At 49.8% G+C, this 22546-nt stretch overlaps 1 protein-coding gene across 5 annotated transcripts in view; it reads right to left on the bottom strand.

The window, feature by feature from the left end:
* The window catches only part of FOXN3 (forkhead box N3), a 350430-nt gene that overhangs the window by 92530 nt on the left and 235354 nt on the right, over nucleotides 1-22546 (bottom strand). For all 5 annotated transcript variants that reach the window (XM_084884253.1, XM_084884256.1, XM_084884257.1 and 2 more), the window contains one exon: nucleotides 9315-9379. In XM_084884253.1, the coding sequence (XP_084740379.1) occupies nucleotides 9315-9379 (65 nt within the window). The remainder of the gene's footprint in view (nucleotides 1-9314; nucleotides 9380-22546) is intronic.

Genomic DNA, 22546 nt, shown 5'->3' with positions numbered 1-22546 from the left:
CTAACCTATCACAGACCGTGGCACATACTGCCCAGTTCTCAGCCACACCTTTCAGTCGTCAAGGGAACCAAACAAGAACACAAACTTGACCTCTTGCCATTGACAGGTGGAGCTTTTCAAGTTCACTTCTGAAGCTGTTAAGGTGAACAGCTCGATCAGAGTATATTCTAACAAATTCTTCTTCATCATAACCTCTTGGCGATTGTATAAAAGTACTTCTAGACTTCCATGTAAGCACGGCTACCCAGGACTCCAAGGGGAATGGTTTTCCAGTTGTATCTGAAGACGGAGCGCTTTGATAAAAGCAGGCTTTACGGTACATGATCCAAGGTTGCATAATCTCTACATTATAATCTAACTTAACTTCATAGACAATGACACATTCTACATGCTCAAGAATTAAACTATAAGGAAATATCCCTGTTGATGAATGATAATGGGTATAAAATATCTATAGCTATGTCTAGTAGTATAAAATTCAGGTAGACTCAAATAAAATCCCCGTTCTGTTAACGGGTGGTTCCTCTCTTGGTATTAATCTCTGAATGATGAATTTCAGGATTTCCGTTTTTCTTTATCTAGTCCCTAGTGCACCTTACAGTTGGCTGTTTACAAAAGTCTGAATGGAGACAAAAAGGGAAATGAAGCACCTTAAATACTTGAATGAAAGAAGACAACGTAACATCCATTCCCATCTTTTTGTCTTGTCATTTCATCACAAAGTGCTTTTAAGCAATATCACAGGATTCTCCTCAAAACGCTGGAGAACATCTACACATCTACAGTGGAAAACTGTTTAGGACTATTTACGCCCCTTTGAACCGACAATCAGTCCAGGTTTCCAACCTTAAGCAGGAAAACTGTTTCAGGCCTCATTTTTCCCTCTACAAAAGAGGAGTAATGACGCCTAATGCATCAGGCTCATAAGAGAACAATGTAGAGAATATATGCAGCCAGACACACGGGGTCACATTCTATACGACTCCTCTTACATGAATGTCCAGAGCAGGCGGGTCCACAGAGACAGACAGATTGGCGGTTGCACACTGAAGGCCCGGGTTCCACTTTAACCATCAGAGTCTGGTGATGGGTTTTCAGGGGTCCCACCCCCTGGCTTCTCTGCGCAGCAGGGGTTCCTGCACTTCCCGCCTGAAAGTCTGTGCCCTCCATTCAGTGACCGCATTTCTGACTAAGCAGTTTCTTTGTTGTTCTGACTAAGCTCTTTCTATCTTAAATCTGGGTCTTCAATGTGGATCTTTTCCCTCTTTTCATTCTCTATCCCCCGAGAGCCTCATCCATGCACATAACTTCAACGGTCATTTCTGGATTCACACCTTCCAAGCTCCCTCTCCCTCCCTAGCTTCCCTCCCCTGAACTCAGGCCTCAGTGTCTACCTCTGAATAGCAGGGGTCAGGTCACCCAGACCCGCCCGGCAGGTGCTCAGCTTTAGGGCAGGGAGGACTTCCTGGACAATCCAGAATGGAGTCCTGTCAGCCATGACAGCTGTGTCAAGCCTGAGGGGATGGGGTATAATAGGAATGCCCGTAGAAGGAGCCTGGGACACCCAAAACCACAAGTGTGAACACCGGGAAAAGGACTCCACCTGGACATGAATCTGAGTGAGATCTCCACCCCTGAGGCTATAAGAACTCGGAGCTCTGACCACCCAATGCTTGAGCTGGGCTGTACCTCGGATCATGCTAGGAGCCCTGCCGACTTCCTCTCTACCTGACACTGCAGCACTGCAGGCGCCTGGCTTGAGACCGAAGCCCATGTCTCAACCTACAAATGTGGCCAGGACTTCATACCAGACACTGGCTCGCTTGCTGCCCTCTCTGTGTGCACCTGCATGGGACTCGAAGTCTCCCCTAATATAAGCTGGCATTGTGGCAAGACTCAGGGGAGTGACTGCTTTCGGGGATGCTCCCTTGCTCAGGGCGCTGGCCCAGAGGAAGCTCTCAGAGCCATGTCCCCAGAGGAACCGGCAACTCTGACTTCCCATCTCTGTTCACAGGGCTGCCAGTCTCAGGTGCAACACTGGCTTTTCATGCAAACGGCTGGTAGAGGTAGAGGAGGTAGGGGTAGAAGGGAGAGGTAGAGAAAAAGGGGGGGGGGGGGAGAGAGAGAGAGAGAGAGAGAGAGAGAGAGAGAGAGAGAGAGAGAGAGAGAGAAATCAGCTGAAATTAAGGAAAACATGGGCTGCTGGCCAGCCCACGCAGGCTGCAGACACAGGCAGCTGGGGACCTGCAGATTGTGCGGACCTGCATTCCCAAGGGACGGCCAAGGACAGAACTGACCAGCAGCTTCTTTTACGATTGCTTTTCCTTATATTTTTTAGACAGACGTACAAACATGCTCTCGGTGACCACCTAGAGCTTGGCTGAGTGGAGGAGCTGAGCAGCACCCCTTTAGGGGCACCTGATGGCAGACCCCACCAGCCAGCTGCCTGCATCGCTGTATTACATAAATGTGTGTACTAACGGCTCAGTCAGAACAATAGGACCAGCGATGCCAAGGAGAGGCCCCTCCTCAACTCCAAAGTGCTTCTAGGCTGAGGAGGACAGGAGGCAATTAGGATGGGAAATACAGAGAGAGTTCTTTCCCCCTTTCTATTATTAGGTGGGTGTTTTTTTGTTTGTTTGTTTGTTTTTTGCTGTTGTGCTTTTTGTTTTTTTTTTAAACTGGTGTGCCTGAGGGCGAGAATCCGAAGACTTATCCATTAGGTAGATGCCCTCATTTTCAAAATGCACAAAAGAGTCAGCTGGTAGAGCAGATTATACAAAAGAAGCCAAAGAGCCTGGGGCTGCCACCAAATGTGAAGGCAGAAGAATGGGGGGAAGCGGGGTAGCCTGACAGAAGCTGGATCCATGGGTCTGCATGGAGACAAGTGCCTGAGACCAGAGACCGTGGTCCCTGGCGTCCGCGGCACCATCCTGGTTCAACTGGAAGACACGCGGGCAGAGCAGGTAGAGAGAAGGGCAACCGTGCAAAGAGGAGTTTGGTGGAACCCTTCCTCGGAGAGGTTTTGAGGTTTCCACTTCGAATCTACCGGCCAGAATTCATGACCAGAAACCTAAGGCAAGAGACAGCGTCAACGCTGCTGACACCTTCACTCTGCATTCTGGAGGTGCCAGGCTGTGGGTTGCATGGATGTCTCTGCACTCACATCCTCTAACCTCCCCGAGGATTCTGGGAGACGCGGCTCAAAGCCCCATTTTACAGATGATCAAACCTGAGGCCCCAGTCAGACAGCGGGCGCCCAGAGTTGGAGGAATTCAAACCCGGGTCAATGCAGCTGGAAAATCTCTGCTCTTCTGCCTGCTCTCCACACATCCTCTCTTGACCTTTCAAAGAAGCAGTCCTATTTGTACGAAGTCAGAGATAAAGAGATGCACCAACGGGTTTTCAGATCTATGTTTAAATCCCACGGGATTCGGGGCAAATCCAGGCGCCTGGCCCGCCAGCTCGACCAGAAGGGAAGGCTTTGCCGGATGCAGGGAAGCCACGGCCAGAGGACTTCGGCCCTGCTTTATTCTGCCAAGGTCACCGTTTTGGCAAATGTTACGATAACTAACTCTGGTTGGGAATTTGGCATGCTCTGAATGGTTTACTAATGCGATTGTACCAAATCCTCACAAAACCCTTAAGACAGACAAGCATTGTTGTTGTTATTATTATTATTATCCCCACAGAGAGGCTAAGCCGGTTGCCCCAGAAGCCAAGGCAGGGTCCGCTTCCAGGTTGCCCACATTGATAATTCGCTGGCCCCCGAAGACCCAGGAGAGCTGAGACGTACCCTGTTGGAGGATGGAGACCAGGCAGGGTCCGCTTCCAGGTTGCCCACATTGATAATTCGCTGGCCCCCGAAGACCCAGGAGAGCTGAGATGCGCCCTGTTGGAGGATGGAGACCTCCGGCCAGCCTGCCCCCCCCCCCCCCCCCCCCCGGGCACTGCAGACGCAGCTGCTGGAGGGAGCGCTCTGCCTCAAAATCCATGCCGACCTACTTTTAGGGAAGTGGCTGGAATGGGACAGAGCGGGCACTCCGCAGGAAACCTCTGACAGCCTGCGGTCCCTGAGGCCCATGCCTCAATGCCCAGGTCAGACGGCGGAGACTCGGGATGGCACGTGGCCCGCCCAAGGTCACAACGTTCGCCGCGTGGCGGTGCTGGAGCCAGAACCGCGGGCCCTTCCTGGACGTGTGCACGCTCTCCGCTCCCGGGTGTTCCTGCTTTCCTAGGACTTGCTCTGGAGACTTCCACTGCATGGAATACAGCCGAAGAGAGGCACGCATACATGCCAGCAGTACAGACGCCTGGCACAGCGATGGCAGAGTCAGGGCGGTGTGAGTGGCAGCACACAACCGATCTCCCAAGACAGTGAGTACACGAAACTGCCTAGAACTCGGGACACGGGCATTCCCCAGAGCAAGTCCTCTCCGTCCTCATCGCCCTGTGCACGGTCCACCCAGCAGGCACTCAGCGTGCTCTCAGGCCAATGTTCATCTCACGACGGGAGAATGAGGCTCCTTCCAGCTGGGGGGGGGGGGGGGGGGGATGGGCCCGCAGCAGTGTCACCTGCTCTGGGTGCCAGACACGCCTCGAAGCTCCCCTTCCCGTCTCATTAGCTCATCCCGTGGGTTGTCAGAATCTAATGGAAATAAAATCTGTGCTGTGTTTGATGGAATTTAATCCCACTACTGGGTCCTATAGAAATGGATTTAGTAACAACAAGGGGGCCGATCCTGGGGTGACGGGGGAAAGGAAGTGGAGGGAGAGCCAGGAAGGCCGGCAGAGTATTAGTGACTGCGAAGGGCGGAGGCATGGGGTCTGACCCCAGCACAGGAGGCTGTACGGGGTGCATGAGGCAGACCCTGGGCTTCCCGGGAACGCCGGCCTCAGCCAGTGCCTGGCACAGAGATGGGCAGTAAGGAAGGGCTTGGGGGGTAGGGGGGTAGTGTGGGTGAGCGGGGAACACCTGCTCAGGGGAAGAGCTGGAAATGAGACAGGTGGGTCCAAGCGGTCAGCTGGCACAGAGCTGCAAGGGCAGCAGCTTGTCTTGGAACAAAACTCCGCAGGGGGCCGAGGCCGGCAGCGCCTGTGAGGCCGGCAGGAAAGAAGTGGACGATGGGACCGGGCAGTGTGCAGCCACTTCCAGCAGAAGCACGGCTCGAACACGGCCAGCGATGCCATCTGCGGCTCTGGGGGAGACCTCCGGGGACCAGATGAAGGGTCAGACTAGGGGTGTGACATGTCTTCAATGAGGAATCACTCACTGATCGTTAGAATAATTCACCTGCGGGGGATGTTTAAAGTCACCTAATTTTAAGTTGGATTGGTGAATGAATTATGGGGAGGAGGGAGGAGGGCTAGGGAGTTTGGAAAAGGTACAAAACACGTCACTTTCTAATGAGGAAGATTAGAAACAGCATTAATTAATAACATTAACAAACATGTATTTCAAACACACAGAAACCAAAATGGAGACACATGGAGACACGCAGAGGGGACCCCGGGTGAGCCCCACTCCTCTCCGGTGAGCCCGTCCCGGGTCCGCCTGAGACAATGGTGTCCCCTCCGGCACTAAGCTGCCTCCCTCGAACACGAGCTGAAGTGCTCTCCAGTCGAGGGGAACTGCTCACATCTACAATTGTCTCTCGCAGCCTAAATGGCATTTACAATAAGTGCTGGGAATTGATGAAATGGCCAATTATGTTAACTACCCATGCCTGGTGTAATCCAAACCAAATCTTACCCCATTATCCTCAAAACGGAGAGGTGACTCAGCAGGCCCTCCTGCCAGAGACTCTGCAAGAACCAAAACACACAGGCCGCCCTCCAGGAGGACCGCGAGCACTTGAGTTAATTCTTGCGATTGGTTTTTATGCCGAAAAAAATAAAATAAAAAAATAACCATACACACCACCCAACTGCCAGACAACACGGCCATCGTTGTGTCACTTTGTCCCACTCATGCCATTATTCCCTCTTCTCTGCATCCCGTTATTCTCCTTAAACATCTCTCTGACGTCATCACCCCAAAGTGCCCGAGTCTCTCATTATCCGCACCTGCCCTGTGACATCCCCATGGCTACGCTCTCGGGATCCTCTCGTGCCCACGGACTCTTGCTGTGGCCCTTTCTTGCAACGCCTTTTTCCAAGGTCCCATCCACCCATTTTCAAAAAATATATATTTCATTGATTTTTTTACAGAGAGGACAGGAGAGGGTTAGAGAGTTAGAAACATCGATGAGAGAGAAACATCGATCAGCTGCCTCCTGCAAACCCCAACCTGGGGATGTGCCCTCAACCAAGATACATGCCCTTGTCCGGAATGGAACCTGGGACCTTTGAGTCCTCAGGCCGACGCTCCATCGACTGAGCCAAACAGGTCAGGGCCACCCATTTTTTAAGACTTCCCTCAAGCGTCAACTCTCCCAAGAAGTGAGAGCCCCTCTGCTCCATCCCCCTGACAAAAGCAAAGGGTCCTCTACACAGTGTGACTCGTCTGCTTTCTTCGCTGCTCTGCGTTCTTGTAGCCTCAGCCTCAGAGCCACTCCGCCCAGCAGCTGGCTCAGCCAGCTCTGCTCCAACGGGGCCCACAGCCAGGCTGGGCTCTGCCGGCTGGTCCCTGGGCCTGTATCACCGATAGAAGCTTCATCTTCTACCCACTTCCCCAAACTGGGCTCTTCAGGGGGCCTGCTCACGTGGAACCCACTCCCTGTGGCCGGAACCTGGTAGCAGAGTTCTTGCCTAGAGTCTGATGCCTAGAAAAATGTCCTCCTGCTTGTTCCAGGGGAAAAGAAGGTATGTGCGCCTATTTTTAAAATGAAAAGTACAAAGATGAGAAAGCAAGCGTGAGTCAAGGCGTTTTCGTCTACCCGCGTCTAATCTGACTCCTGCTGGTAGGACAGGGCAGCCCCCTTCTTCATACACCATTACTTTTTTTTTTTAATTTAATATATTTTATTGATTTTTTTAAGAGAAGAAGGGAGAGGGATAGAGAGTTAGAAACATCGATGAGAGAGAAACATCGACCAGCTGCCTCTTGCACACCCCCTACTGGGGATGTGCCCGCAACCAAGGTACATGCCCTTGACGGGAATCGAACCTGGCACCTTTCTGTCCGCAGACCGACGCTCTATCCTAGGGTTGTCGAACTCAATCAGAGAAGGGGCCAAAATCTAAAATCCAGCCTAAATCGCGGGCCGAATGGTTTACTGAACAGTCATAAACTGACAATGTCATAAACTGACAGCGGAGTGCAGTGATGACAGCGCGGTGCGGGCCACATTGCAAGGCCTGGCGGGCTGGATTTGGCCTTGTGTTTGACACATGTGCTCTATCCACTGAGCCAAACCGGTTACGGCCACCGTTACCTTTTTGCAAAACTTTTGCTTGTGGGCTTCAGCAAGTTCTTGATGAGCCAGTGCCACCCACCAAAGAAACATAGAAATATTAATTAGGATAGTTCGAAAATCCTTGTCACAGTAAGTGTCTGGAGAACTCCATAGTCAGATCTAGCAAATGAAGAAATAGCACAGAAAAACAAAGTTGACAAATCCCGGCCCACACTCCCAAAGTCTCTCTAAGATCCTTCTGGTTTTCACACGTACAAAGAAATAAATGGGCTGCACCGAATTGGCCTCAATGAGCATCTGACATATGTCATCATTTCATTCTCAATGCCCTGAGTAATTAGGAGGATTGTTAACCCTATCACGACGAGAAAAAAGGTCTCCCACCCACGAGACAGACTCTCACAGCCAAACCACTCAACGTCAGAAAACTTACCAATGTCTCCCCTCAGGCTTTTGCCTGAAACAACCCAAAAGTAAGGTGTTTAGAGCAAATCTTACCTAATGTAAAACTCAATGAATAAAAATCCTGTAAGAAAATTCTCTACGTAAATAAAATCCCTTTGCTGAAAATAACTCAGACACCAGTGATATTCATCTCGATGGATCTAGAGGGAAAGTGGGGCCACACAGCCCTCTGGAATTCCCTGGAAGAAAGCCAAAGGCTCATCAAGGTTTATTTCCATATATACCACCTAAAGGGGGAATAGAGTAGATCTTTTAAAAATCGTGTATTAATTTCTGAAAGCAGAGGGAGTTCCCTTTTTTCCTTAATAATTAGGATGTCTAGGGTGGTTGTTAAAATTAGCATAACTCAAACCTGCCTGCCTATATTTCACCCTGTACCGAGCAAAAATGCAAAGACATTCTCAGGTTCCCAATCTCACAGGCTATTAGAACGGCAATATGCAATTGCATGGCCCGTAACACAATGACAAACATGCGACATCATTCAAAACTGTTTGAGCTACTCCAGAAACCTGAAAATAGACATCACTTTTCTTAGCCACATTCATATTCACCCACATGGCCAGCCCTCGTGTGTAGTACGTTTAAGGAAAAGAGGCTTAAACCAACCAAACAGGTCTAAAACAACCAAAATGCACTGAAATGCCTCACCTTAAGCCAGTACAGTTCTAAACTTCTTGGTTTAACCCAGCCCACCTGAGGGTGGCCCGTTGTACCACTCTGACATCTGGCCAGTCACTGGGGCCTGAGGAGCCAGCCAATTCCAGCTGATCTATCGAGCAGCTATCCAGCTATAACGCAGCTATACTTTAGCTTTCTAAAAGTATTTAGCGTGCATCTTATTGCTATTTTAAACCATTTATTCTTCTATAACTTTGGCTATTTCCAAAGAAATGTAATGGCAAAAGTGGAGGTGAAAGACAGTTTGAATTCCTCGAGCACGCTGCATAGGAACTTGGGCACAGCAGCTGACGTGGGCTGGACCGCAGGAAGGATGTCACCGCCCACAAATGAGGCTTGCAGGGACAAGGGAGAGGTGTCTGAACTCTGAGCCTCAGAACTAACCACAGTCACCCATTCAGGCACATGTGGATGTCAGGGGTCAGCCAGAAATACGTGGCCCTCCACGGTGAACAAATTGTCAACAGACGCCCCAAACATCCGGCGCATTGAAAACACGCAGGGGGGTTTGTTTTTGACTCGCCTGGTTGATGCTCTTGCCACATCCTAACTGCTGCAGGGGTCCGAGTTCACCAAAGCAAGCCAAACACGCCTAGACCAGGACCAGTAGCAACAGACCAAAAGGAGCAGTCCTGGTTTCAGACGAGCAATTCACAGCAGCCGGAAGATGTGAGCAGGAAGAAATGACAGACCCGAACCACAGCAGTCACACCTCTCCAGTGCCCACTCCTCCACAGGACAGCTCTGCTGGCTGGCACCAGAAGAGAAGGCGGGGAAGGGCGAGGGGAACGGGTGCTTGGAGAGACCTACCTTGTAGAAGGGCTCCATTTCTCTTGAATAAGGTACTGCCCGGCCAAATGGGTGGACCTGATGTGCTGAAACAGAAGAGAAAGCAGCGTAAGGATGGGCTCATTTACACGCACTCCGTATACAGTGGTGCCTCGCATAACGAACGCCTCGCACAGCGAACTTTGGACAGGTTTTTCATGAAACCATCGGCCAAAAAGCAGAAAATGGATGAAGATGTGCAAGATTCGGTAGACTCTACTTAGTCTGTCTTAAAATTAAAAAAATGTGTGTTTTTTTTTAAAAAAAAAAATTATGTTTTTAGATGTATCTAAATAAAAATATGTCATCTTAGCATATTTTTTTTAATGTCATCTTAGCATATTTTATGCTACAGAACGAATTATTTTTTTTAACATGTATTGTTATGGGAAAACGCGTTTCACATAACGAACTTTTCGCATAACAAGCTTGCTCCTGGAACGAATTAAGTTCGTTGTGTGAGGCACCACTGTACTAGGAGAAACCCGTGCTCTGAACACGTCACTCAAAATGGCCTCAAAACGCATTCCCTGTTATGTATCACTAGACGCCTGGTGCACGAGTTTGTGCTCGGGTAGGGTGGCGAATGAGGCCTATGGGGGGTAGGCAGGAGGGGCCGGCCGCCCACAGGGAGGGACCCCAGGAGGTTGGCCGGTTGCCCTCCTAATCAGGGCTATGGGGGGGGAGGGGGGTGGCGCCCGGCTGTTGGCAGGGGAGAGGGACTGCGGAAGGTTGTCTGGGTGGGGTGTGTGGGGGCGGGGGGGGGGGGGGAGGAAGGAGCTATGGGAGGTTGATAGGCCAGGGGGAGAGGCTGGGGGAGGTTTGCTGGGGGAGTGCCCTGACCACCAGGGGGCAGCTCCTGCGTTGAGTGTCTGCCCCCTGGTGGTCAGTGCACATCATAGCGACTGGTCGATCCAGTCATTCAGTCTTAATGGTCGCTTAGGTTTTTATATAAATAAATGTATAACCTCTGAAGATGCAACTTTAAAAACCATTACTTTTGCTTAATGATGAATGGGCTTCATCTCTCACAGTGCAGAAACAGTCCATGTGGAATTGGGGTTACCATCTGGACCCTGCTCCCTTCTGGGCTTTGGGATTACTTGCAGATAAACAAAATGGCAAATTCCCCCAGTTCAATGCCACAGCTTATAACTTTTGCTAACTTGTTCCTGGTTTTATTTTTTCTTTTCTTAAACTTCTTTATTGATTGAGGTATTACATATGTGTCCTTATTCCCCCTTAACCCCCGACCCCTTCCCATTCATGCCCTTACCACCCTGTTGTCTGTGTCAATTAGGCTTATATGCATGCATATAAGTCCTTTGGCTGTTCTTGGCTTTATGATTTTCCGTGGCAAAGACCTTCTATCCCTGCCTGAGACCAGGTGGGCTTTCCCAACACTTCCCGGAGCCACCTGCCTATTTATAAATGCAAGCCTGCCTCTCTTGGCTCTCCCGCCATCAAATCCTTAATATACAGACATGACCTTGATCGACTCTCTCCCTCCCCTCCCTTCTTGTTTCGCATCCTGTTTTCAATTTCTTGGCTTAAAATGTTGCACTCCATCCCCTATAATACATTTTTCAAATGTCACCACCCACAGTCTGGTAACAAGAGAGGCAAGAAAATAAGGAAGATCAATATATCACAAAGACACTTTACTGCCTTTATAGACAAGCATGTTCACTGTTTTAAAATACCCAGTGAAAAACTTTATAACCGAGCCTGCCTGAGTGAAATATCCTTGGAGTGGAAAGCAGGTTATTCTAAATCAAGCATTGAATGTTAGAAAGCACTTAGTAAAAAAAAAATTATATATATATATATATATATATATATATATATATATATATATATATATATTACTACATCCAGCCCAAGAGGCAGCATAAGCTACTTTCACCAAAATAGTCCATGGCAAACAATACTGGTTTACACGTCATCCATCACCTTTCAACAATGAAAAGATAAAAAAGTTGGTGCAAATAACACACGTGTAATTGGGCAGACGGACACACGCAGGGAGAGTGAGAATCTGAAGGGCTATACGACTGATGACTGCTTCCCTGACATCCAGGGTCCCCAGTAACGTAATACTGTTAACAAAAGGAGAAATGCCGGGGACACGTGCTGCCGACGGGCACATCATTACCAGAGGTACAAACAGCATCGCGGGTCCACGGACACGTTCCATGACAGGGAAGTAGAAGGAAGAAAAGAGCGACAGCGCAAAGGTACTATTCAAGTCCAAGTTCACCAAAGCAAGCCAACGATGTCAACTGTGCGGGAAAACACACTGTGAGCCGCGATGTACACTGACCTTTTGTTTTACTGCGATTTGGAGCCACTGTGTTCAGACCGAGCAGGAATAACCCGTACCTGCAATGGCTTTTCCTGCCACCCTCACACCCCCCCCCCCCCCCCCAGCTCTGGCTATGGTGGCCCCTGGGAGGCCAGGAGTTGCCCAGGGCAACAGCAGCTCTGGCTGGGGTCGCAGGGCTGTGGGATGATGGCAGCAAGCTGATTTCTCTTCTGTCTCATTCCTGGCCTATTCCGTTCGGAGGCTTTGCAGCTCAAAGTTGAATGAAGAATAATATGCACTAAAAGGCTTAAGATTATCTTTTAACAACCCCAGCCAGCTCCTGGGATTTTGCCGTAAGAGAGCGGGAAGCAGCAAGCTGGCTGTTGCCAATACTCAATCACCTGATTTCTAAAGATATTTAAAAACTGAGGACTTCATTATAGAGGAGCTGGTGCTTCAAGAGAATCCAGTAATTGAGTATTACTGCAGGAGCCTATCTAGCTTTCTGCCATCCAAATCGCCTCTTTATCCTGACCTGGATTTGGCTGAGCACCGAGCAGATGCCAGCGATGGGGTAGACGGGGAAGCGAGGGTGGGTAAATCCACAGGTTTCGATAAGGAAAATTCCCTACACCATAAAATCTACTTAAAGGTTTCCTTTTCACGTAGCTAAGTCTCCGACCACTATTGCTGCCGCCCTGCTGTGTGGTCAGTGTAATCTATAGCCGAGTAATGGAGGGAGATTTAACTGGCCACCCACCTGCTCTGGCCTGGCCCCCACGTGACTGAAGAAGTCACCTGTGGTCTTTCTAGCTCAAGGTAAACTGGTTCACATCACTCTCATTACAAAGCTTTGGAGCTTCACTGGCCCCATATTCTACATTCTTTTTATTTTTTATTTTTGGACGGTCCCTCAAAACGACATCACATCTATTAGCAGATTCAAGGGTGTATTAACTGCTTACTGAGAACTGTGCCGGGTGTTCGGAAGGATGCAGGAAGTGAAGGAGGGGGCTTTACGGCACCTTTCACGGCCTCCAGGAGTTTTGTTGACATACGTACCTAGCTCCAACCTCCTAGGATTCGAAGGGACAGGAAATGCCCATGGAAAGGTCAATGGTTACAGTCCTTGTGGCTGCAGGTTGGAGAGGCTGCAAGCTGACATTTTCTCCCTGATGTGGAGCTGTTTCTGGTTCACTGGACTTCAAAGTTCAAAGTGAGCTTAACAACATGATGTGAAATGACTTAAAAGTGTGTGTCAACCCCAGGAGCTCAGAGAAGGCGCTGTGGGTGAAGGTCTTTGTGGGAGAACGTGAGTCACCCATTCATGGGGCAGACCAAGAGCGGAGGTGGGCACTCTCCCCTCAGCACTAGGTGCTAGTCCTCTTCAGTCTACCAAAGTGGGTGTTCATTGCCATACATGGTGCTCATGTTGCTCGAAGCTGGGACAGCAAATGACTGTTTTTAAAAATATATATATTTTATTGATTTTGTACAGAGAGGAAGGGAGAGAGAGATAGAGAGACATATCGATGAGAGAGAGTCATCGATCAGCTGCCTCTTGCACACCCCCCACTGGGGATATGCCCACAACCAAGGTACATGCCCTTGACCGGAATCGAACCTGGGACCCTTCAGTCCCCAAGCTGACGCTCTATCCATTGAGCCAAACCGGTTTCGGCTGCAAATGACTGTTTACAGAGTAAGCCACCAGTACTTTTCCAGCGAACCCTCCAATCCTGTGAAGGGTACGCTGGCAGGACTCCCCTCCCCCCTTCTGTACACAAGAAGATAGAGGGCCTGAGAGGGGAAGGGATCACCCAAGTCATCTGGTGAGCAGCCCAAGATGGGACCGGGGCCTGTGGGGCCAGCCCACTGTCCCGACACAAACACATCAACGGGCCAACTTCATTCCGCACCTCCCGGCGTTCCTCTTCCAGTCTCCCCCGCTCTGAACTCCTAGCTGTCCCTCTGCATGGAAAAAAGGCTGTGGACGGAATTTCACTGAGACTCTCTCCAAGGCTGCCCAGCCAGTGTGGCCGAGTGGTTGAGCATCAACCTATGAACCAGGAGGTCAGGGTACGATTCCCAGTCAGGGCACATGCCCAGGTTGTGGGCTCAATCCCCAGTAGGGGGCATGCCGGGGGCAATGGATCAATGATTCTCTACTATCATTGAATCATTTCTCTCTCCTCTCTCTCTCTCTCTCTCTCTCTCTCTCTCTCTCTCTCTCTCTCTCTCTCCTCTTTGTCTCTGAAATCAATAAAAACATTACTTTCATATATATATCCCACATTAGGAAAAGTAATTGAGCTAACCATATGTGAATGCGGCCCTGGGCTCCTATCAGCAGAAACAATACAACGCGGGGTCACAAATGTCTCATTTCAATGAGGTGCTGACAAAATCCCATGACCTTCAGCAACTGTAAGCCAACCCTGCCTTGTGACAAAGGAAGCCAACCAACAGGAGCAGAGGGCCGCGGCTGCCAGAGAGGCATTTGTGAACTGGCATTTGAGAACATCGATCCGGGGGATCATTAAGACCAGAGCTGAGCCTGCAAATCCCGAGAGATGAGCGGTATCGTCCTGACCAGCACACCCAGCGATGCCAGAGGCTCCCGGTCCTCCACCGCTCCCTGGGCCGCACGCTCTCGGCTGCATGGCTTTGAACTCCCAATGGGACACCGCGACTCAACAGGGCGTGGACCCCTAAAGGTGGCTCTTGGCATAGTGATGTGATCTGTCACGTGTTTTCCCTACACCCGTGAGCTTTCTCACCATGGAGAGAATCGGCTGGACTGTAAACCAAGACCCTGGGAGACTCTGGCACAACCCACACCTGTACACTCACCAGCCTGCAGTTTCTCTAAGTCCAATGAAAAGCAAATTAAGGCCCTAGCCAGTTTGGCTCGGTGGAGAGAACACTGGCCTGCAGACTAAATAGGGCCCTGGGTTCGGTTCTGGTCAAGGGCACATGCATGGGTTGCGGGCTCAATCCCCAGTAGGGCATATGCAGGAGGCAGCCGGCCAACAATTCTTTCATCATTGATGTTTCTATCTCTCTTTCTCTCCCTCTTCCTTCCTCTCTGAAATCAATAAAAAAAATATATATATATTTTTTGGGAAAAAAGCAAATTAAGAAAAGTACTTTTCTTCTAAGCTAGCAAATGTGGATAGGTATACCTAAAAGGAAGAACAGGATACAACATGGATGAACCTCAAAGACACTGCGCTAAGTAAAATAAGCCAGGCACAAAAGGACAAATCCTACACATATGATTTACTTCCATGAGGTCCCTGGAGGAGTCAGGTTCACAGAGAGAGAAAATAAAAAGAGACCAGAAGGAGGGGGAAGTCATTGTTTAATGGGTTCAGCGCTTCAGTTTTGCCAGGAACTGGCTACACAGCTATATGCATGTGCTTAATACTACTGATCCATCCAGTGGTTAAACTGGTTAACTATAAAATGGTTAAGATGCTGTATTTTTTATAGTGCACCTAGTTTACCACAACAAAACATTTTTAAAAATATGTGTGGGTTTTTTTGTTTTTTTTTTAATTGATTTCAGAGAGAGGAAGGAAGAGGGGGAGAGAGAAAGAGAGAGGGAAAACAACAACACATAAATGAATACACCTCGTACTGAGGACGGAGTGCCCAGACCGGAATCAAACCTGGACATCCTGGTTCATAGGTTGCCACTCAACCACTCAGCCACATCAGCTAGGCTAAACACTTTTTAAAATATAAAATGATGGAAGGAATGTATATAAGACAGATTCTGGAAAAAATGCAAATCAAAGTCTAAAGAGTTCGGGGCACTGAAGGGCGGAACTCCGCGCCATAGTTCTGAGAGGCCCCTGCAGTCGGCCCCGCTGCTAGAAGGGTCCAAAGCACACACCCTGAAACCTGACCGGGAGAAGGGACACAGCGAGACCAGCCCGCCCCGATCTGGTTCCTACGGAGGCCAGAACTTGCTCGCTCTGCTTCAGGCATCAGAGCACCTTCCTGCCACTTATCCTGAAAACCGTGTGAAGGCAATCCCTTTAGATATTGAGACATCTACCAATCTGATGGTGTTTCCTCAAGGCAGTTGTAATGAAGGGGGAATTCCTAAGTAAGTATTTGGCATTCTATAGCTTTAATTCTAACTGGGGGTTCATCACCAGGAAATAAGAGAAAAACAACTATGGCCTATACCACCACACACGGGCCCAGCCTCCTGAAGGACAGGACGCAAGTCCTAGAAGTTTGGAATTTAGGAGTCAGCGCCGTCTGGCAGAGACATGCGTGAGGTGGTCTCCAGTTTCACAAAAGATCACTCGGAACTTGAGAAGCATCACTAAAGAGTTCCGAAGCTGGGAGTTCCGAATTCTCAGGGACATTTTGTAAAACTTCTAAAGAATACACCCGGAGTGTGTGGATGGCGCTGTTGGAGGCAGTTAGCGGACAGGGGCAGAGCGGGGACGCCGGGCCAGGTACCGAAGGTCACCGGGATGGAAAGCCCCAGGTGCCCAGCGAAGGACAATCAGTTGTAGGGTGAGACCCCGCCACCCAGCATGTGGCCGGTCCTGAGGTTTGGACCCCTGACCTTCCCTCCCTAGAGGTGACATCTAGGCCTCTGCTATATTTCAGCTCCAGACCCACAGGAGCCACCAAACCAGCCAAGGCTGGCGGCAGGACCGGCTGCAGGGAACAATGACCCCGGCCCTGGTGCCACCAGCCAGGCCGCCGAGACCACCGCCCGGAAAGGACACGCCTGGAAGGCTCCTGAACATTCCATGAAGCTCGTCCCCTGGGGCCCCCCTAGCATCTCCGCCTTAGAAGCCTCCGATGGAGGACCCAGTGGGCTCTCCCTCGGGAACCACGCCTGTGCCTGCCAGGCCCCCCTCCCCCGCCCCCAGGCAGAGAACCATTAGCTTCCTCACTCCCAAGCTCCAAGGCCCTTCCTTTACCCCCATAACGTGTTGTCTGTGCCCATTTCTTCTAGGAATTCCTCTTCTCCTCTGTGACTTACCCAATAAATATTCCCTTACAGTCTGGGTCTGGACTCTGAATTCTTTCCTGGGCGGAACCCGAGTACCGAGGTTGCTGACCCAGGTTTGGTCTGACGCACCGATTAGACACCTGGGGCCATTCCTGCGGCCTGCAACAGCCCTACGGTCCCGTCCATTCCCCCCCTCTCCCCCCCCCCACCTCCCTCATGGGCTCACATGCTTTTATTTTCTGATTACGTAAAGTTTCTATAACTTCTGACATTATCTCTTTAAGATCCTTTCAAATTTTAGCCTCAAAATAGCCTTCTAGCTTGGTTCTCCCACCTACTCCCAATCTCTGTTCTAAACATCCCGCTAGCTCTTGGTCCAGCCTTGACCCCACAACTAGAGGCATTCCTAGAGCATTAGCCTCTCTTCTTTTCTACTCAATATTCCTTTCCTAGGAGAGTTTGTGGGCTCTTAGAGAACCTAGCTTCTCGAATTTTGTATCTCTGGCTGACCTTGGCTCCAGACCCTGGGAGGTATCTGGCTGCATCCTGACATGGCCGTCACCACCCCACCCCCCACCCCCCTCAAGCTTGGCTGAGAGTTCGAAGCTCACAGAAGAGGGTTGACATTAATCTACTAAATGATTTTATAAAATAGTTATCTGCGTATCATAAAACAGATTTTTTTTTCTCAAACACTAAGGATTAAAAAAATACATCTTATAGACATACGTCTCTTAGAATGGAACTAGGCTAAAGAGTAACAGTTATTCTTCACTATCATCAGTTGGGATAAAAACTGGAAAATCTTTAAAAAAGGAAACAAAATTATAAATCTCATCATGGATGGTAAGCAAGAGCTTGGGTAATTTGGATTACTCTCTTCTGTGATTTCTTGATTACTTAGGAATATATAAATAACTAGATAAGCACATGTATATTTTTGATAATATGGGATGCATGTTTGGGTGTGCTGAGAAAATCCTGCCGGGAGCCTCAGCTACCATTTTAGATGCATCCAGCTCACTACGTCTTAAGAACAGATGCAAAGGTGTTTATCATTATCTTTGTGCTGCAGTTTCTAATTTTACATATGAAAACCAAGGCGTCATTCAGCATAAAGTACATTATTTGCATGATATATTTGCATTTGTAAACCACCCACATTTACTTTTACTGCCTAATGGGCCCTATTAAAACGGGCCACTCTATATAAATGGAGCACACTGGTTCCCAACTCAATGGCGCTGATAAGAAAACGGCTCCTTTTAGATGCAAATGAACCTACTAATCACGACTAAAATGGTGGAATGGAGGAGAACAGAGCAGCTGTTCCAGGAGCCCATGGGCTCTAGGGGAATCTCCGGAGCAGCCTAGGGCTTCCAGAGGACACTTGCCTAGAGGCCAAGGGGATTGAGTGAACTTTCCCAAAATATCATAAAACTGAACTATGGCTGGGAGAGCTTGGGAGGAAGCCGGGGGATCTGGGCTGACGGTGCAATGTGGCCCTTCGGCCTCCTCAAGGCCGCAGGGCCAGCCTCTGGTCTGGTTCAAAAGACACAACTGGAGCAGAAGGGAGGATTGTGTTTGTAAAGCGCACAGAGGAAAGACACATATGAGACATTAAGGAACTGAGGCATTCCCTTAAAACGGTGCCATCGCTGTGGAAAACAGGAGGGTGGTTCCTCAAAAGATTACACACAGGATTACCGTACGATCCAGTGGCTTCTGTTCTGGAGGTACACCCAACAGAACTGAAATCACGAACTTAGAGATAGCCCGGCCCGTGAGGCTCGGATGGTTGAGCATCATCCAGGAGGTCAAGGTTGGATTCCCAAGTCAAGGCACCTGCCCGGGGTTAAGGGCATAATCCCCAGTAGGGGGTGTGCAGGATGCAGATGATATTCTCTCTCTCTCTCTCTTTCTCTCTCTCTCTCCCCTTCCTCTCTGAAATAAATATATATTTTAATATATATATATGTTTATATATATGTTTATTTATATATACGTTTATTTAAATATATAAACATAAAAATATATATAAACAAATATTTTAATATATATATATATATATATATATATATATATATATATATAAACACATATATATTTAAAAATTGACAGCTTTAGGAAGAAACACCTCTTGAGTGAGAACATCATTTCGCCTTGCTCTCAATGGCAGGTTTCATAAATCCTTGGGCCATCCCCCATCACCGAGAAGCAGGGAGGAACCCCACACGCACACCCCGTATCCCAAGATGGGACATGGTTTTGCGGCTGCGACAAACAGCCACACACCACAGACAATACAAAAACCGTCACCTCTCGCGATTTCGCTGAACTAACAGGACTTCCAGAGAAAAACCTCAGCAATGCAGACAAAGGTTACCGAGCAGGACCTGTTTACCCTTCAGGCTGGCAGAGAAGAGGAGACGCAAACATTGACCCAAGTTCTGACAAGTTCGTTGTTCCCTGGTACTTCCTGTAAGCCAAAAACCAGTCAGACAGGAAAAGGACCTACTGGTGGGAAAACTGAGTTACCTGGGTGATTCATGTCCTCATTCTGAGAGTCAGCCCTGTCCCACACCCCAGCACAAGGACGGGAAATAAATGCTGATTCTGAAAAGCTGACGCTTTACATCCAGGGCAGCAAATCCAGGCCCAAGGTGATTGTAACAGCACGGAAGTTGTTTGCTTATTTTTGTTTTGTTTGTTTTAATCCTCACTTGGGATGTTTTATTGATTTTAGAGAGAAAGGAAGGGAGGAGGAGAAGAGAGAGAGAGAGGGACCAGACAGACAGACAGACACACAATGTAAGAGAGAAACACTGATTGCTTGCCTCCCATAGATCAAACCCAAAACCGAGGTATGTGCTCTGTCTGGGAACCAAACCTGCAACCTTTTTCTTTCTTGGTGTAGGCCAGAGGTCGGCAAACTCATTGACCAACAGAGCCAAATATCAACAGTACGACGATTGAAATTTCTTTTAAGAGCCACATTTTTTAAACTTAAACAACTTCTAACGCCACTTCTTCAAAAACAGACTCGCCCAGGCCGTGGTATTTTGTGGAAGAGCCACACTCCAGGGGCCAAAGAGCCGTAGGTGGCTCTCGAGCCGCCGTTTGCCGACCATGGGTGTAGGGGATAATGCTCTAACCACGTGAGCCTCCCAGCCAAGGCCAAAGTTCATTTTTGTTTTTATGAGACATGTTTCCTATGATTTACCGGATCTATTTCGAGTTGGTTTTGAAGTGATAAAAAAGCAAATTTCCCGTTTCCAGAAAGTAATCCCTTATGTCTGCCAAGGCAACAAATATTGTGGCTGGCACTAGCACCTACAGTATGTCTTTGTCCTGGTACTTCTGACTGAGCATAGAGAGCTGACCCTACCCCAAAGATGCTCCCTCCACCCCTTCCTCTCCCCGCCACTTCCCCCTCCCCTCACCTGTACCAAAGGCCATGCCTGCCCGTGACTTACTCCAGCCACAAACTTCCCCGTATGTACCCGGAGCCTGCTGAGGAAGAGCACGGAGGGAATGGCTGGGAACACCAAAGGTGCAGTAAAATGGTTAACTGTAAAATGGGCCAGGCCCATGCATGCACTCTTACACGCCTAACCCTTACAGCAACTGGATTCTTCTCGAAAACTTACACAAACAGTCACCCCTCTCCGGAAAGGAAAACGAAGCAAATAATTTTGCTAAACTTCCTGGACAGGATTCAGTTCAAAAAGAAACATCATCGCAATCAAGCAGCGTTACTTCTGAGCAGTAGCTTTGGACATGAGTTGTGCAAACATGATCTGGTACCAGACGAGACTCTTTAGAACACTCTTCCCGGGTATAAACAGTCAGGGCAGCTGTGTGCGCGAGGCCTTTTGTTCTGCTGCGTTCTGTTCTGCATGTCCCTCTTCTTTGCATCTCTAGGGCACAGAAGATTTGCCACATAATTGAAGCGTTAAGCCTCTCCAGGAAAACCTTAGCTTCCCAAAACCGCTGGGGGCAGCGAGCTCCCACATACAGAGGTTCCTCCTGGCGCCTGGTTGGTTTATTCCACTCACGGAGGGGCAGGGCTGGCCAGCTCAGAGCACCTAAAGGAGGACACAGTCCCCCTCCCACTGGCCTGCAGAGCCCAGCACTCAATGGGGCTTGAGAAGGTCTTCCCAGCACGCTGCCTCTGCCCCTTCCACCCACCCCACCCTCCCCAAAGGCCACGCCGCCATCCAGGCCTGAGACTGCTGGCCAGGCCTTGGCCTTTCCTGGGGAGACGGAGGTTTAGGGCTTTTGCTTACAACGCTCGCGTCAAACCTCGACCGTTTCGTATCTGACTAGGCAGCGCCTTTCCGAGCTCCTCTGTGATCTTTGTTCAAAACCACTCCCTGGCTCCCCAGGGCCTGTGCCATGTCCAGGATCCTTCGCCCTGAGCAAGGCTCCCCTGGCTCCAGCTTCACCCCCGGCCACCCCAAGTCTTGTCTGGCCACCCCAGGTTGGTCATGGGCCCCTAGACACAGCCTCTTCCTCTGTCTTCACTCGCTAGGCTGACCCAGGGGGACCTCCCTCCCTCTCTCTCTTCTTCTCTTTGCAAACTCAAGCATTTTTCACAAGTCTGCTCTTTCTGCCTGCCTCCCTCAGTGCCCAGAGCGGATGTGGCCTCTCTAGGCGCCGCTCTGTACGGTGCTGACATGGGACACACGGATTATGGGGCGAGGCTGTGAGCTCCCGGAGGACCACCGCCGAGTCCTATTGGAGTTCTCACGGAGCAGGCGGCCAATAGATACCCACAGACAACAACAACAGCGGCCTTAGAAAGGGCCAGTATCAGGACCCTTGCTTTGCAGCTCAGAACACCTCATTCCGAAAGGCAAGGTCACGGGGTCCTACACAGTAGTGATCGGGCCACTCCCGCTGCACCAGGAAGTTCATACAGCCCACCTCTCATTTCCTGCTGTCTCAGGAGTGCTGTGATCTGCCGGGAAGGGAAGTTTCCTGGATGCTTCTATGCATCCCAACACTCCCTTCCTTTCACGACGGGCACCCAGAGGGCAGCCCCTTCCCTCGCTATCATCGGCGATCGCGTTGAACCCAGGCCCGGGCTGCCAAGCGCTAAATCAGCATCGCTCTTCCCCCGAGAGGCCCGGACTCGGAGCAGGCACAAGACGCCCGCGTCACTTTAAAGAAGCGATTTACACGCCCCTTTGTCTCCCGCTTAAACGGACTGGGGAGCAGCAGCCGGGCATCAATGATCCTTTCTTTCCACTGTTTGCAGCTGAAAGCGGCCGTGCTCCGCTTCTCGCTGGTGATCGCGCCGCTAAAAATAGCCTTGGTGCTGTCACAGGCGAACTTGAGCGGAACCTGAGAGCGGGTCCCCTCTCAGCGCCGAGCCTGCTCAACTCTGAGCGAGAGGCAGCTGTGCACGCGCTCCGGCGTGTTTACACAATGTGGACGAGCTCTTGGCGCGTCGTTTTAAAGAAAGGCACAGAGACGGGTGTGCTGCCTCTGGGACAATGCTTGCCGCCCAGCGGGAGCCCGGGGAAGATCAGGGAGCCTGGCTGGGGAAACCCCAAAGGCCCAGCTTGGAGGGGAAAGTGACAGCACACTGTGCGGAAGATGAGAGAGAGAGAGAGAGAGAGAGAGAGAGAGAGAGAGAGAGAGAGAGAGAGAGAGAGAGGTGTGAACGGGAGGAGGAAGACAGGAGGCAAAGAGAATGGTAAGACAGAAAAGGGGATTTCGTTTTTTTCACTTTAAGACCATCTATGAGCTGTTTTTAGAAATCAAGGAAACGAAGAATGAAATATATTCAGCGTCTTGGCCAATCCCTGGGTGCCTTCTACCGGTTCACTGGGCAAACGGACCCCTCGGGGTGTCTTCTGGAAACCAGGCCTAATCCACGCAAATGGCAGAGCCTGGGGCTTGGGAGACACAGGC

Source organism: Pipistrellus hanaki (assembly GCF_964339955.1).
Source record: "Pipistrellus hanaki genome assembly, chromosome: 1".
Taxonomy (NCBI): domain Eukaryota; kingdom Metazoa; phylum Chordata; class Mammalia; order Chiroptera; family Vespertilionidae; genus Pipistrellus; species Pipistrellus hanaki.
Note: the sequence above shows the minus strand (reverse complement) of the source record. Positions and strands in the feature narration are given on the sequence as shown.